Source organism: Poeciliopsis prolifica, unplaced genomic scaffold (assembly GCF_027474105.1).
Source record: "Poeciliopsis prolifica strain line A6 unplaced genomic scaffold, Auburn_PproV2 SCAFFOLD069, whole genome shotgun sequence".
In the NCBI taxonomy this organism is placed as follows: domain Eukaryota; kingdom Metazoa; phylum Chordata; class Actinopteri; order Cyprinodontiformes; family Poeciliidae; genus Poeciliopsis; species Poeciliopsis prolifica.
The window spans coordinates 932,516-948,928 of NW_026562444.1; the positions used below are offsets into that span (position 1 = coordinate 932,516).

At 45.8% G+C, this 16,413-nt stretch overlaps 2 protein-coding genes and 1 pseudogene across 2 annotated transcripts; 1 reads left to right on the top strand and 2 right to left on the bottom strand.

Moving 5' to 3' along the window:
- Positions 1–509: 509 nt before the first annotated feature.
- LOC129351714 (otolin-1-like) lies at positions 510–3,278 on the bottom strand (annotated as a pseudogene).
- A 2,044-nt stretch (positions 3,279–5,322) lies between these two features.
- On the top strand, positions 5,323–11,972 carry LOC129351721 (vitamin K-dependent protein C-like). Its single transcript, XM_055020641.1, is given in 13 exon segments — positions 5,323–5,424; positions 5,614–5,742; positions 7,495–7,652; positions 8,010–8,034; positions 8,393–8,503; positions 8,691–8,831; positions 9,559–9,677; positions 10,498–10,513; positions 10,516–10,553; positions 10,555–10,615; positions 11,315–11,707; positions 11,710–11,730; positions 11,733–11,972. Coding segments are annotated over 12 exon segments (1,311 nt in total). The 5' UTR covers positions 5,323–5,424; positions 5,614–5,663; the 3' UTR covers positions 11,882–11,972.
- A 377-nt stretch (positions 11,973–12,349) lies between these two features.
- On the bottom strand, positions 12,350–16,172 carry LOC129351755 (dual specificity phosphatase 28-like). The gene is made up of 3 exons (XM_055020666.1): positions 16,051–16,172; positions 15,000–15,401; positions 12,350–13,525 (listed from the first exon to the last, which is right to left on the bottom strand). The coding sequence occupies exons 2-3, from the start codon at positions 15,345–15,347 to the stop codon at positions 13,424–13,426; spliced, it is 450 nt and encodes a 149-aa protein (XP_054876641.1). The 5' UTR covers positions 15,348–15,401; positions 16,051–16,172; the 3' UTR covers positions 12,350–13,423.
- Between the last annotated feature and the right edge of the window lie 241 nt (positions 16,173–16,413).

Here is a 16,413-nt window from a genome sequence, read left to right on the forward strand (position 1 = left end):
AATAATTAAAAGCAATCAACTCTACGGTTGCAAAGTGCTTTGGAAATATTTCATGTTGGAGCAAAGCTGAGCTTCTACACCCGACTGAGAGGTCAGAGGTCAGACGCAGTGTTGAATCAGATATGAGTTTTTCTGGACGTTTCAAAGGAGGAGAATTTGTTTTAATCGTTTCTTCATCTTCATGGAGATTCAGAAACTTATTGGATTTATCACTTATGAAAAGGAAACAAACTGGATTACAATCAGATTATTTAACTTTCATCCGTCTGTGACTCAGTGAAGCTCATATTTAATCAGACCAAACAATAACTCGCCTGATCAGCTGCTAAACCCAAAATATCAGCCGTTCATGTTACAACATGGTTCTTTATTCAAAACATCAATGTCACATCTTTCCATGTTTGCTTAATTTGTTGATGAATTAGTGTGGACATTATCAGAACCACATCCAGGAGAGATGAAATGAGCATAAAGTCGTGTTTTAAATGTGATCTACTGCAGGCCATCGGGTCGGTACCAGCCTCATTCTGCAAACGCTCCTCCTTTAAAATGTGCAGCACTGAATTTGATTGGCTGTCTGCGTCTGAACACCTGTCGCTGGCGGAGCTTAAGGCGGCGAGGTGGTGGGATGGCCGCCCGGACCGTCCCAGGAGTAGCCACCAGAGGGCGGCAGAGGGCTGAAGAACCGGCCCAGCGGCATCTCGCAGGAGTCGGGATGCAGCAGGAAACCGGAGAACGTGCTTTTGCTTTCGGCGTCGGTGGGACATGCCGTTGGTCAGCGAGTCCTTCACCTGCAGCCACAGCTGGTCTCCTCTGCTCAGGTGCAGGACGACCGTGTGGCTGGCGGTGGCCTGGCTCGACGCCTCCGTTACCCTGGCAACCGGGTAGAAGTTTCGGAACAGGCCGACCTTCAGCGGCTTCTGATTGGTCGCCAGGTGGAAGGAGAAAACGTAGGTGCCGTTGATGGGCGCCGTGTACATGCCCATGTTCGGGTTGAAGTGGCCCTGCTCGTTGGTCAGGACGTTAGGGAACGCAACCGGCCAGTTGGCGGCGGGGAACGACTGGTTGATGCAGGCGGAGAAAGCCGATTGGATGGCCGGGGAGCAGGGCCCGGGCGGACCCATGAGACCCATGTTACCCTGATCTCCCTTCAAACCTATGGGGCCCTGAATGCCTTGTGCACCAGCGTCACCTTTGTCTCCTTTGCTGCCCTTTTCCCCCGGCACCCCGTTGGCGCCGTCCGCCCCATCGGTGCACTGACAGATCCCCTGCTCACCCTGATCTCCCTTCTGACCATTCACACCAGGCTGCCCAGCCACTCCTGTGTCTCCCTTATCGCCCTTCACACCTGTGGCTCCCACAATGCCCTGCACCCCGGGCAGGCCCCGGGCCCCGGCGGGCCCCGGGGGCCCCGGCAGACCCGGTGCACCTGGGGTGCTGTCGCAGGAGGCGGGGCAGGTGCCCATCTCTCCCTGGGGTCCCTGAGCACCCGGAGGTCCGCTCAGGCCCTGGTCTCCTTTCTCCCCTGCAGAAACACAGATCAAGCATCGATCATGTGGAGAAACATTAAAATCATTTTTCTGAGTCGATCTGTTCTGATCTCAGACCTTTGAATCCTCGATCGCCCTTCGTTCCGGTGAATCCAGCCGGACCCGTCTGGCCTTTCTCTCCTGAATCTCCTTTCTGACCTGAAGAGCAAATGAAGGATGATGAAGAAGCTCCGCCTGCAGACTCTCTGCTGATGTGTTTCGGTTTTACATGTGACGACAGAAAGGTTGGTCTGAGTCTCACCCTTTATGCCCTGGGGGCCCGTGAATCCCCGGTAGCCTTTGAATCCCATCATCCCTCTCAATCCAGGACTTCCAGGTTCACCTGATCAAAGAGAGAATCATCTGAACTGATCAATATTGATCAATATTGAACTGATCAGAAACAGTTAAACATGTAGAGAAACCAGCAGAGATGAAACGATCAGGACTCAGAACCAGTGAGGAGTTTCAGTTACTGGAGCGGAAAACATTCCTTTAGATGAAGTTTTTCATTTAACCTTATTTCAAACATTTTGAGGTTTTGTTGCTCTTGTGTTTGACTGACCTGCAGCTACGTCACTGAATGACGAATAAAAACCCAGAATGCACCAGAACAGTGAGACGTTTCAATGGTCTTTGTTCTAATCAGTTTCTGCTGAATCTGCAGAAAATGATGGAAGTTCATTGTCTTCATACTGACTGGAAGTATTGGGTTCCAAGGTTTAACCCTTTGGAAACATGAAGTGTTCCTTCTGTCTGAATTTGTCAATTTTATTGATAATTAATATTTTGTTATGTTTATATCTTGTCTGTATAATAAAATCATTTTCCCAAATTAAGATTCAGATTAAATTGTCCCATTTCCGCCTTTGGGTCAACTAGACTGACCTCTGGAAGGGGAGCAAACTGGACAAACTTGGCTGAATCTGGCCCAACAGCAAAGCAGTTCCAGTCCAATCACTGGTTTGTGTAAAATGTGCATCAACTGGCATTTTTGGGCCAGAAGACCAAACGCTTTGAGCTTCAGACAAAACTGATCTCAGGTTCACATAAACTCTTTAAGAAGTGAAGAATACTGAGATCTTTTGATAAAATCAGCGTTTGAAGGTTTGTGTGATCCCACCTGGAGGCCCCCGGTCTCCACGGTCTCCTTTGGGCCCCACGGTTCCTTTGCAGTAGGAGCAGACGCAGAAGAAGGGGATCTGGTCGATGGACGGCGGCACCGGCTGGCTGAACAGAATGTCACAGATGGAAGTGTCTGGTTGTGGAACCAGAGGCAAGCTGGTGGCCAACATCCGCTGCCCGTTAGCGAAGTTGGTCATGTTCCCGCTGGGGGGCCAGAGGGGCCCGCCGCGGGCCTCCAACGGCCACTCGGGGTCTGGAACCGCAGTGTGATCCTTGCCGGTTTCAGGCCAGCGTAAGGTGTTGGGGTCGTATGAAGAGCCTTCTTCTTCTGATTGTCCCTTTTGGATCAGGTTCCTGGTCATGTTCGGGAGCAACATGGCGGAACAGGCGGAGAGCAGGACCAAGAGTCCCAGAACGCTGGAGAACATCTGGAGGAAGACCAGGTTAGTCGCTCACCGTTCCTCTCATTCGACGCCTGAATTTGGTTTCAACTCACCTTCCTGTCCCGGTTGGACATCGTCGTCTCCTGCAGGCCGTTTAGGAAGATGAGCTGCATGAACGCGGCTTTGATGCATTTATAAGCGTCGCCCAGAACAAAACAGCTTTCAGGTTCTGTCTCACCTGTTGGGCCCGGAGACAAAGGGCTGAGGAGGGGGACGGACGGTCCGCATTGTCCGGCTGAGGAGGAAGAACTTGGCTCTCCGCCCGCTGCGTGTCCTTCCTCATGAAACGCCAAACATTCACAGGCGAAAGAAGAGACTGGTTATCTCTCTCCATCACTCCTCCACCCTGTTCTTACAAAAGCAGCCTGTGACCTCGCTCCGCCGCTCTGCTTCCCCGCAGCCCTGGGATCGCATCCGCAGGTCAGAGGGAGGACGACTGGAACCCAGCAAACGTTACAGCACATAATCCTGATCCAGCAAATCCATCAGAACCAGAATATCTGCAGAACCAGAGAACCCAGAGCTCACACACTTTCAATCTGATGTGTTTTAAATGTTGAAAACTTTTACCAGTTTTCAACTGGAAATAATAAACTTGAATTTTAAAGAATCGCTAGCATTTTTAGTCATTTATCTATTTATTGAAATTTCTTTGGTCAAATCTGTGAAAAGCTTCTCACAGAAACCAGATTTTAACTTCCTGATTTTATATCCTGGTATATTTTCACCTGATTGACTCAAAATGTTTGTACAACAGATCAGAACCGGAGCGTGACGGATACGAAGAGGCCCAACAATACGGTAATCTGAACCCTGGACGTCACAATGAGCAGCCTACTTTCCTACTTTCCTACTTTCCTGTTTCCATTTATCGTGGGTTTTAGCGAAGAGGACAAAACGTGTCCTGGGATCATCATGACACTGATTACAGCAAAACAACTCAGATAAACAGTGACATCGATCAGATGTTCAGTTTGGATCGGGCTCAGATTTATGGAGCCAGAAAGCTGTGAAAAACAATATTTAGTTTGAAACTGAAAGAAAAAGATTTAAAACTAAAATCTAATTTTGAAACAAAAATTTAACTAAAAAAATATTAAACTGAAAAAAGTTTTAAAGGTTTCAACAAAGGTTCAGTTTCAAATATTTATTATTGATAAGTATTTTACTCCACAGCAGTTTTGCAACAGAAGAAATAACTGAAAAGCAATTTTAATTTAAAACACAAAACCTGAAATTAAAAGTTTTTCTGAGCTTCTCTTAGATTCGGATCTTGTTCGGTTTCTGTAGCTCCATTTGTCTCATAATTTAAATAAACAAACTATTTTGAAGCTTCTTGTTAATTATTTCATCACCAGGAACCAGAGAAGCTTCCTCTGCTTTTATTTTGAAAAGCCACCGTAAGCCGAGCCGACAGGAGACAAAAGAAGAAGAATGAAAAACCTGATAAGCGTCCTGGTTTCCAGAACCTCCCAGCGACGCCCTGGGCCGGCCCGGTTCCTCTGGCCTGGTTCCTTTAGCCTGGTTCCTCTGGCCCGGTTCCTCTAGCCCGGTTCCTCTGGCCCGGTTCCTCCGGCCCGGTTCCTCTGGCCCGGTTCCTCTGGCCCGGTTCCTCTAGCCCGGTTCCTCTGGCCCGGTTCCTCTAGCCCGGTTCCTCTGGCCCGGTTCCTCTGGCCCGGTTCCTCTGGCCCGGTTCCTCTGGCCCGGTTCCTGCTGCTGGTCGTCGGACCTGCAGACTGAAACGTTCAGAGTTTCACTTTTATTCTCTTTAACATTCAGATTCAATGGATGTGAAGGAGAACAAACGTTTACCTTCTCAAATGTTTTTTGGCACAGAAAGAAGTTAATTTTCTGTCTATGGCCTTTGACTAGGCCATAGACAAAGGCCATCTGTTTTCTGCTCACATTAGAAGCAAAAGTAGATTTTTAGTTTTTGCTTCAGGCTCTTTAATTCTTTTTGCATCTCGTCTCTCATGAAGGTCCGAGGGCCTCAAATGGCCCCCGGACCTCAGCTTGAACAACCCTGCTGCTTTCCTTCACAGCTCAGTCTGATCAAGCACAGGGCGACTGTGGGAGGGAAGGACTTTCACTCCGTTTGTGATTTTATTCCTGATTCATTGAGTTGGACAGTAACTGAGGATCAGAATCGTCCTGGTTCTGATCCACTTATCGGCCTGAGAGGTGAGTGGGCGGAGGTCAAAGGTGAGGCTGTGTGTTGACAGGCTGAGCTGCAGACTGTGGACTCTCTGTCAACACGGCTGGTCACTCATTAACGCAGCGGCGGCCGACTGGACCAGCGTCTCAGCCTCAGCGCCGCTTCTTCATATGTAAGTATAAAAACTGGTTCTGCCTCTGGAAGCAGCCACTTCCTGCTTCCTGCTTCCTGCTTCCTGCGTCTTGGCCTAAAGATGAGCTGATGGAGCTCAGATTCTGTGGACGGACCGAGTCCAGAGACTCTGGGCCTCCAGGCGACGCAGATCAACGTGCCAGTGACGCTCCGAACGTTTCACATCCAGGATGATCGTCGCTCCGATCGTCTCATCGACTTCTGGTGTCTGCAGGTCTGATGGAGACCGTGACCCGCTCCGTGTTCGGCCTGCTGGTCTGCGCCGCTCTGTGGGCGGCTTCAGCCCTCAGCCTGTCAGGTGGGATTAGATAAGATCCTTTAGACACAAGGAAAAACTATGAGAGGGAAAACCTCTGGAGGAAAAACCTCTGGAGGAAAAACCTCTGGAGGAAAAACCTCTGGAGGAAAAACCTCTGGAGGAAAAACCTCTGGAGGAAATCTTCTCCTGTGATCTGAACGCAGGGCGACACGAACATCTTGATGTTTCTGATGAAAATGTTCAGGGTTTCATCGTTTCTCAGGGAAATAATAAACATATCTGAGGCGATTGGCCCGATGCGTTGAATAGGACAGAGCAGATTCTGGTTCTGATCCGTTCAGAGACAGAACTGACAGAACTGCTGCTGGTGGACAGAAGATCCCAAAGTTTACAGACAAACTGCGAAATAAATGTCACAAGAGAAACATTTGATTTTAAATTCTTTTCTGCTTTTTATTATTATATTGAAAAGAAAACTGTTATTTTATCTCAATATAATGTCATATTGTTGTATAATTTTTGTTCATCGTGACTTATAAAGTGGGACATTATTATTATTATTGTTATTATTATTATTATTGTCATTATTGTTACACATTAATTTCCTGATATAAAACACTAATTATTTATATTTTATTTCCCAGAGATTTTGAAATCATCAGTTTCTTGGTAACATGTCTGAAGTTTATAACTTCATAGAGAAGAAATATTTTAAATGCATTAAAATCTAAATTCTATAATTAAACAGAATGAACCGGTCCGGTCCGGTCCGGTCCAATCCGGTCCGGTCCGGTTCTTTTCTGTTCAACAGAAATCCAGTTAATAGACCTGATCCTGTTAAAAACCCGAGCAGAGGAAAATGTAAACGGTTTGTTTCTGTCTGCATGTCTCTGTGTGTGTGTGTGTGTGTGTGTGTGTGTGTGTGTGTGTGTGTGTGTGTATCTGTGTGTGTGTGTGTATGTGTGTATCTGTGTGTGTGTGTGTATGTGTGTGTGTGTGGGTGTGTATGTGTGTATCTGTGTGTGTATCTGTGTGTGTGTGTGTATGTGTGTATCTGTGTGTGTGTATGTGTGTATCTGTGTGTGTGTGTGTGTGGGTGTGTATTTGTGTATCTGTGTGTATCTCTGTGTGTGTGTGTGTATGTGTGGGTGTGTGTGTGCGTGTGTGTGTATCTGTGTGTGGGTGTGTGTATCTGTGTGTGTGTGTGTATCTGTGTGTGTGTGTGTGTGTGTGTCTGTGTGTGGTGTGTATCTGTGTGTGTGTGTGTGTATCTGTATCTGTGTGTGTATCTCTGTGTGTGTGTGTGTATCTGTGTGTGTGTATCTCTGTGTGTGTGTGTGTATGTGTGTGTGTGTGTGTGTGTGTGTGTGTGTATCTGTATCTGTGTGTGTATCTCTGTGTGTGTGTGTGTATATCTATGTGTGTATCTCTGTGTGTGTGTGTATCTGTGTGTGTGTGTGTGTATCTATGTGTGTATCTCTGTGTGTGTGTGTGTATCTGTGTGTGTGTGTGTATCTGTGTGTGTGTGTGTATCTGTGTGTGTGTGTGTGTGTGTATCTGTGTGTGTATCTGTATCTGTGTGTGTGTATCTGTGTGTGTGTGTATCTGTGTGTGTGTGTGTATCTGTGTGTGTGTGTGTGTGTATCTGTGTGTGTGTGTGTGTATCTCTGTGTGTGTATCTGTGTGTGTATCTGTGTGTGTATCTGTATCTGTGTGTCTATGTGTGTATCTCTGTGTGTGTATCTGTGTGTGTATCTGTGTGTGTATCTGTATCTGTGTGTGTGTGTCCAGTGTTCTCCGACCCGGACTCGGCCCACATGCTGCTCCGGTCCCGCCGGGCCAACAGCTTCCTGGAGGAGCTGAAGCCGCCGTCCATGGAGCGCGAATGTGTGGAGGAGAAATGTGACTTTGAGGAGGCCAGAGAGATTCTCCAGACCCGGGAGGCGACAGTAAGTTATGTTCCCAGTAAAACTGGTTTCACTGGGAACATCAAAACTTTACATTCTCATCCTTCATCATTTCCACCAACCAGAAGTTTCTATCTGTGAAACTGTTTAGTGTTGAGAAGATTTTCATCGTTCAGATCAAACGTTTCAGATTTTATTGATCCTTAAGCTTAAAATGAACAAAGTAACCAAAATAAGAACAAGAATCAAATATGAACTGAACCTTTCTGCACACATTTAAATTCATGATGGAGAATCATGAAGGAATCATAAAAGGAGTTTTATTCTGATTCACCTCCAGCTGAACGACCAGAAACCGTTTCAGATCTTAACTCTGATGTGTTGCTGTTTGTCTTGCAGCTGGATTTCTGGACCGTTTACACCGGTGAGTCACTTCCACACCGACAGCTTTCAGAAAAAGATCCGGAAAAAGATCCGGAAATTATCAGCAACAATGTAAAAACAAACTGGATAAAAATCAAGAACAGAATCCTGATGGAAAATGTTGCAGAGTTTTTGATTTTCTTTGATTTCTAGCAGAAAAACCGGCAGGTCTGACATACGACTGTCACTGGAGATGAATTATTAAAAAACAATAACTGACATCAACTTGCATGAAGCAGAAAACGTCTGCAGCGGCGGTCTCTACTGTCCAGACTTCGTCTGTCCGGTCTCTGACTATCCGGTCCGGTCCGGTCCGGTCCGGTCCGGTCCGGTCCGGTCCGGTCCGGTCTGTGTTTCAGATGGGAACCAGTGTGAGTCCCATAGTTGTATCCATGGCGACTGCATGGACCAGTACCAGGACTACAAGTGCCTCTGTTACCATGGATACGAGGGCAGATACTGCCAACACAGTGAGTTTGACCTTCGGGTCAAAACCACGATGAGGGTCCAGGTCAGGATACCGGTACCAGTTTAGACCCGGTTCTAATGCGGACATGATCATCTATAACCATGTTATAACAAAAAGACAAATTAACCCAAAACCAAACATTGATTTACGATGCTTTAAGCTCCCAATAAAATCTAGACTCTGTCCAGATGTAACAGCCACAAACTGCTCTGTGGACAACGGCGACTGCGACCACGAATGCTCAGAGAGCGAAGACGGCGCGCGGCGGCGCTGCAGCTGCCTGGACGGATACAAGCTGGACGACGACTCCAGGAAATGCAGCCCCAAAAGTGAGAGCGTCAGCCGGCTGCGTTACGGAGGGAAAGGCTCCGATGACACTTTAATGCAACACTTTGAGAGTTTGAACTGATGCAATACATGCTACCCACCAGTAGGTGGAGAAACATCCTGAGCACGACTAAAAGCTGTGCAAGGCTAAAGCTGTGCTAGGCTAAAGCTATGCTAGGCTAAAGCTGTACTAGGCTAAAGCTGTGCTAGGCTAAAGCTGTGCTAGGCTAAAGCTGTGCTAGGCTAAAGCTGTACTAGGCTAAAGCTGTGCTAGGCTAAAGCTGTGCTAGGCTAAAGCTGTACTAAGCTAAAGCTGTATTAGGCTAAAGCTGTGCTAGGCTAAAGCTGTGCTAGGCTAAAGATGGATTTGACCTTCGACTTTAATGTTACAACTCTGACATCACAATGATGTCACACCCATGTTAACCTTGTTCCAGTTGCAAACTGGGAACCAGTTGAAGGTAAACCGTACCACCGAGTGCAAATCACAAGTTTATCTCTCCTCCTCCTTTTGAGCTAAAAGGTCAAAAATATAATATTTTAGGTCAAGATTTTTGCTTCGGGTTCTGAAGTTGATTTTTACCAACTTAAAAATCATAAAATTCCAACTTTGAAGTAGAACACGAATGCAGCATTTTAACTGAACAAAGCCATAGAGACGAAGCATGAACTGGCCTGGATTCCTGCTAACATGCTAACATGCTAACTGGTTTCCTGCTGGTGCTGCAGGTGCCTCGTCTTGTGGTCAGATTCTGATCAGCAGGTCGGAGTACAGCGAGCCGGTGGACGGCCTGCTGCCCTGGACGATCGGAGGGGAGGTGGGCAAGAAGGGCGAGAGTCCCTGGCAGGTAACTGGGAACCAGTATGACTTCCACAGGGAAACACTCAGCAGACACTTCACCTTTAACCAGAATGTGAAAAAAAGAGATTTTACTTCAGGTTTTTATCGTTCTACCTCAAACATGAAACCATCAGATTAATAACTCATTCTCAGCCCTGGAGTGGAAAATCTGCTGATTTTAGAGCCTCGTATTTTGAAGGCCTGATCTTCCAGCAGACCACAGGAACTGGTCTGCTGGCGATCTCTGCAGCTCCACATCAACACGTCATCGTCTGCAGAAATGAGAGGAACCCAAACCTGTCCAAACTGACAGCTTTGACTGTAGTTACTGGACAAACTGAAACCGGATGGCTTTGCTCCACTGGAAGGGATTACATGTATGACATTGAAGAGAACCAAGAAGTCTCAATGGAGACATTATGTCTCAGGAATGTTTCACTGCAGGAAACATTCCTGAACTTAAAACGGGTTTTCAGGATCGGTGGAGCAGAACCTCCACTGAAGCTCCGCCCATCGTTACAGACGATGATGAAGACGGAGCTGAACGCGATGAAGAGTTCAAATCATTCTGATTGGCAAACAAACAGAAAATTATTTCAAACAGGTAATGTTTTAGTCAGATTGAGTAAAGGTCAAACTGTTAACACTGAGCTCTTATTTTGGATTCATTTAAAAAACACAGATATTGGGTTTGCTGTAACTTTGCTCAGTTACCAACAAACAATCTGCAAATTGACGTCAGATTTGGTTCAAGATGAACTAATGAAAGTAATGAGAGCTGCATGTTTCAGCAGTGTGTTAATATTTCATGCATTTTTGCCGTCCAGGTTCTGGTGCTGAATGCCAGGGCAGTTTTCACTGCGGAGGGGTTCTGATCGATGAGAAACTGGGTCCTGACTGCTGCACACTGCCTTGAAGACAGCTTCAGGTTCAGCGTACGGCTGGGTGAGCGCGCCGTCTGCAGACACAAAATGATACTGGAGTATTTGTTTTATTTCATCTTTTATTCACAGCGCAGCAGGTTTCATATTTCATTTCATCCTTTCATCAACTTGGGAAAAACTTGAGTCATGTAGCAGAAACTGAAAACGTTGAGCTGCTGCTTCTGCTGTCTTGGTATTGAAGATCTGGTTCTATAGATCTACATCTATTAGTGCATGAACACTGAGATCAGTGGTGTGGACTCAGTGTGTTCTGCTGAGTCATGACTGGGGATGACTCAGCATCCTGTGGTTTCATTATTGTTATTTTTCATATTTAAGTGTCTATCTGGGCCTTAAACTTGAATGATCTATGAATGATCCAGAGTGATCAGATGAGGATGAAGAGAGTAAAACCAGCAGCAAGCAAAGACATAATGGCAAAAGTTTCACTTTCAGTTTCAAGCATTTGTCACCCTGAAGTGAGTAAAGCCTCAGTAAAGCATAGAGAGTCATTGAGCTGAAGTTGTGGCGGTTCTGGTCCAGGAGTGGATAAATAGAAATGTTTCCAACCTCTGCCTGATTTATCAGACAATAAATCTCTGATTCTCCAGGTTTAGATCTGCAGCTCGGCATTGTGGGAGAGGCAGTTTCTCTTTCACAATAATGTGACAGCAGTGTTAAAAATGTAGCAGCTTATCATGACCTTGACCTTTTCACTCAGGTGACTACGAGCGAACGAGAAATGAAGGCACCGAGGTTTTGCTTAGAGTCGCAAAAACTTTCAAACATCCCAAGTACAACTCCAGGACGGTGGACAACGACATCGCCCTGATGCGCCTGCAGTCGCCCGCCCCGTTCTCCAAATACATCGTCCCCGCCTGCTTACCTGGCCGCGCCTTGGCCGAGAAGGTGCTGCACCTGAACGGCACCACCACTGTGGTGACAGGCTGGGGTAAAAACGACAGCGGGAAGCACAGCTCGGCGCTCAACGTCATCAAAATCCCGCTGGTTAATCACAGCTTTTGCGTGCAGCAGATGTTTCCCCATGAAATCACCAACAACGTCCTCTGTGCCGGGATCCTGGGTCAGAAGATCGATGCCTGCGAGGGCGACAGCGGGGGCCGATGGTCACTCTGTACCGGACACCTGGTTCCTGGTGGGCCTGGTGTCCTGGGGCGAGCGCTGCGGCATGGTGGACAAGCTGGGCATCTACACCAAGGTGTCCAACTACAACGAGTGGATTGCTCAAGTACAGGAGGAATGGAACCGAGGACATCATCCTCAGTAAGAGCAACCCGCCTGCTCCGTCAAACCACAGCATCCACTCAGAGCATCAGCGCTGGTGGAAAACGTTTTGTTAAATAAACCTGGTAACTCGAGAGAGTGTGTCTGTTTAATCACCACTGACCTTCGTACTGCAGGTCAATAACCAGACATGTTGAGCTTTCCTCAACCCGACTCTTCAGAAGCATCTGGACGTGTTCCATCTCTTCATCTACCGTCCAAAATAAATGGAAAACCGAGATGTTTTAACGCAGATTATTTGGGTCTCATCTCTCAGACCACTGGACACATTTAACGTCTTTGGGGAAAATAATTCAGCTTTGAAATGAACTGAATTAGATAAATAAAGTGACAACAGTTTGGTCTTCCCACGCTCTCCTGGGCCGTTTATCATTTTAGTGTGAAAACAAACATTAAATGTGATCATCATCATCATCATCATCATCATCATCATCATCATCATCATCATCATCATCATCATCATCATCATCATCACTACAACAAGCAACAAACTATAAAATGATTACAGTGATCAGCTCACAATGCAGAACTGTTTATTATATTCCTCTAGTTAAAACTCAGTTTCTTAAAGGGACAGTCAGGTAATAAATTCACTTGAGGCATTTACTAAAATGTTCTGAACACAGTTTGAAGGAGATATGATGGTAAATTCAATCTGAGTAAAGATGGACCTGAGATACAGAACATCAGCGTCAGAACGAACATTAATATCACCAGAATATGAACTTTAATAAACTCAGCGAGTTTATTAAACCTCGTCCACATTTAAACAACTTCTGACTAGTTACAACAGTTACAACCTTCATATTTAACACCATGGAGTTCTGCTGACCTGAGATTTTATTCATTATAATACTGGAACCGGATGCTGACTCAGCAAAACATTTCTCTCTAAAACGATCCTCTAGTCGCCTGGATTTGAATTTGTGCTTTTGATTAAATGTTTGAAAAACAGAAACAAGTTTCAGGTCAAATATTTGAACCAGTTCAAGACGTCAAAAAAACACTTTTTATTTAGACTTGAGAAAATGGATTTATTGCTTTTTCCTTTGATAAAACAAAAGGTATTAAATGGTTTTTAATTAAGAGCAGAAATAAATGAAGTTTGTCATTTAAATCTTTTGATTTAAATTTCATTTCAATAATAAATTATTGAACTCTTTGAAATCCAATTTGCTGATTCGTCAAAACTTCACTTTCACATTCAGTCACTTTTCACTCCGATCATTAAATCAGTAAATAAATAAAATTCTTAACAGATTGTTTTACTTGTTTTTTTATGGGTTTAGTTTTCTAAAGTTGAAACTCTGAATGTTATAATGTTCTCCACATATTTTACTTTATACAATTTAAACACTATTTATGTATTTCTGAGTCACTATTAACTGTTAATGTTTCTACTTCCTCAATATTTACTCTCAACTCTAATCTCTTAGTTTAGTGACTGATGGTTGTTTGATTTCAGTGTTTTGTTCCAGTTTGCCTCAAACTACAATCTAAACACTTTCAGTTTTCAGCAGCTTCATCAGGACGCTCCCCTCCTCTTCCTCAGCTCCTCCTCGTATCGCTGCAGCTGAGACATGAAGCCGGGGTTCGGATCCACGACGTGCCGCGCCGTCTTCACCCTCTGGGAGGAAACGACAACAATCAGAACCGAGGTTCTGTCCGGCCGCCGGATCCGGTTCCAGACAGACCCGGTTCCAGACCGAACCGGTTCCAGACCGACCCGGTTCCAGACCGACCCGGTTCCAAACAGACCCGGTTCCAGACCGACCCGGTTCCAGACCGACCCGGTTCCAGACTGAACCGGTTCCAAACAGACCCGGTTCCAGACTGACCTGGTTCCAGACTGAACCGGTTCCACACCGGTCCAGTTCCAGACCGGTCCGGTTCCAGACGCCTGAAGGAGGATGCTACCCTCTGCTGTCGGTTCAGATAAATCACTGATCTAAAATAAACACTTTAAACTGCAGGAGCAGGAAAATGTTTCACTGAAACGTTTTATTCAGTGAAACGTTGGTTGTTTTTCTCAACTAAAATTATTTTAGTTGAGAAAAACAACTAAAACTGAACAGAATGAAGAAATATAACCAAAAAGAGGCAGAGAGGTTTCTGCTCCAATCAGATCAATATGGAAGTTCACAAATCAAATCAAACAGGAATAGAAATAGCCTCTATTGTCTCAAAGAGGAGAAATTCATCTTTAGCAGCAGCATCAGATATAAATGCAGCAGCATAATTAAAGTTATTCAGGTTTTTATTTTACTGTTTTATATTTTTTCTGATTTCTTTGCATCACCTCAGTTATTCTTTCTTTATTAATGTAATTATTGATCAATCATTTTAACGCTCTTCCGCTTTAAATATTAAAAAGTGAAAATGATCCAAGACTGTTATTGTAATAAACTGATAAACTGGAGATCAGCAGATTATTAAATATTCCTCCTTTGGTCCTGATGGTTGAGTCGGATGAGCTCCTTCCCATCACCCTAAGTTTCCTTCATAGATTCAGAGTATCAACGCTGCTTCATCAGAATAAAACAGAAACATCATTTCATGAGGATCATTTTGAACCCAGTGACCTCTGAACCCAGTGACCTCTGAACCCAGTGTCCTCTGAACCCAGTGACCTCTGAACCCAGTGACCTCTGAACCTCAGACGTCAGCAGGCATTTATTCCGTCTGCCGGGTCCAAAGTCACCCTGGACATTGAAACCTTCGGTTCTGCTGAGCAGACGGATCCGCTCAGCGCCGGTTCTGTCTGATCCTGTTACAGATGCTGGTTCTGACCCGGAGTTTACAAATATGAGCTCAGAGGGAATTTAATGTGTCTGTTCAATATAAAGAAGGTCAAAGGTCACTGTTGAACATCTGCATCACATGGTTCAGTCCGGGGCTGTAATTGGTCCTTTGTTTGGGCCGAAGCCGAACCGGACCCGGTTCTGCTGCTTCCCTGAGAAAATCTGACCGTATGCAGATGACTGTGTGATTTCTGTTGGTTCCGGTTCTTCTGGGACCAGAACCGAGCTGGACATGGTTCATTAGAAGCAACATTTCCTGCCAACATGTTTCACGTTATGATGAACGGGGAACCGGGTCACCTGTAAGGCCTCCGCCAGCGTCAGCCTGCGGTGCTTCATCAGGTAGGCCGTGCAGATGGCGGCCGAGCGGCTGCGCCCGTTCTTGCAGTAGACCACGCTGCGCCCGCCGCGGTCGGCCTCCTTCTGGATGGCGTCGGCGCAGCGATCAAAGTGGCGGTACAGATCCTCGGCGGGGTCGTCGTAGACGGGGATCTGCATCCTGGTGACGCCGCTGCTGGTCGGGAACGGCTGCTGCTTGGACACGTTGATGCAGAGCGTCACCGCCTCCTGCTGGATGAGGTCGTCGCTGCAGGCTGAGCGGGCGTTGCTGATGAACAGAGCCTTGGTGACTTTACACAGCTGCAGCATCCTGACTGACCCTCTGAGGCCTCCGTACTAAACCTCAGCGTTTACCGAAGCTTCCTGGTCAGAAGGAGAAAAAGTTTAACTAAATGACAAAGATTTTATCCAACATCTGCACTAAGATCTGCTCTCAACTCCTCAGATTCCTGATGATGGTGAAACTTTATTGAATAACAGAAAAGAGAAAAAGAAATCGTTGGCTCTGAACGTTCCGAATTTTTGCTGAAATCTGATTTTTTTCTGTTCATGCTATCGATTCAAAGCGACTTGTGAAACTAATTAGTTTTAATACCCATAAAAACCAGAGTTTATTACAGCAGTGAAGTTTCTCCAGCCTGGAAATGTGTTTTATTCATTTCTCTCATTTTTCATTTTTGTCTGAAATTAAATGTTTTTGCATTAAAATGAAATAATAAATTTTCAATCTGAACACAGTGGATCCTTACAGGTGTGTCACTTGGGTATTATTCCTCATTTATTTCAAAATAAAAAACATTTCAACCCATAACACACGCACACACCCACACACACACACACATACACACACGCACACCCAAACACACACACACACACACACACACACACATACACACACGCACACCCAAACACACACACCCACACACACACACACACACACACATACACACACACCCCCATACACACACACACACACACACACACACACACACACACACACCGTCTGTCTGACCTGCTGCTGGATCCTCCTCAGTGAATCTGCGTTTCCTCAGAGGAACCCGTTCTCCGTCCGTTCCTGCAGACCGACCGATCCGCTGTGTTCAGGCCTCCTCATGACCCCCAACTGTTCTGATCACCAACACACACACACACACACACACACACACACACACCCCGCTCCTGCTGCTATATTTATGCTGCTGGCAGCTGCAGGGTCCTAATGCTACTCAGATTAAAGCCTGGAAGGAATCAGAGTGTGTGTGTGTGTGTGTGTGTGTGTGTGTGTGTGTGTGTGTGTGTGTGTGTGTGTGTGTGTGTGTGTGTCTGTCTGTCTGTCTGGACTCGACTGCTTCTGTCTGTCAGCTGTTATTTAGAA

Bases quoted from the DNA above. Each gene is read 5' to 3' on its own strand.
- LOC129351755 (XM_055020666.1), bottom strand. From the start codon at position 15,347: ATGCTGCAGCTGTGTAAAGTCACCAAGGCTCTGTTCATCAGCAACGCC. The intron at 13,526-14,999 runs GTGACCCGGTTC...GTTTCCTCCCAG, and splicing joins CGCTGGCGGAGGCCTTACAG to AGGGTGAAGACGGCGCGGCA.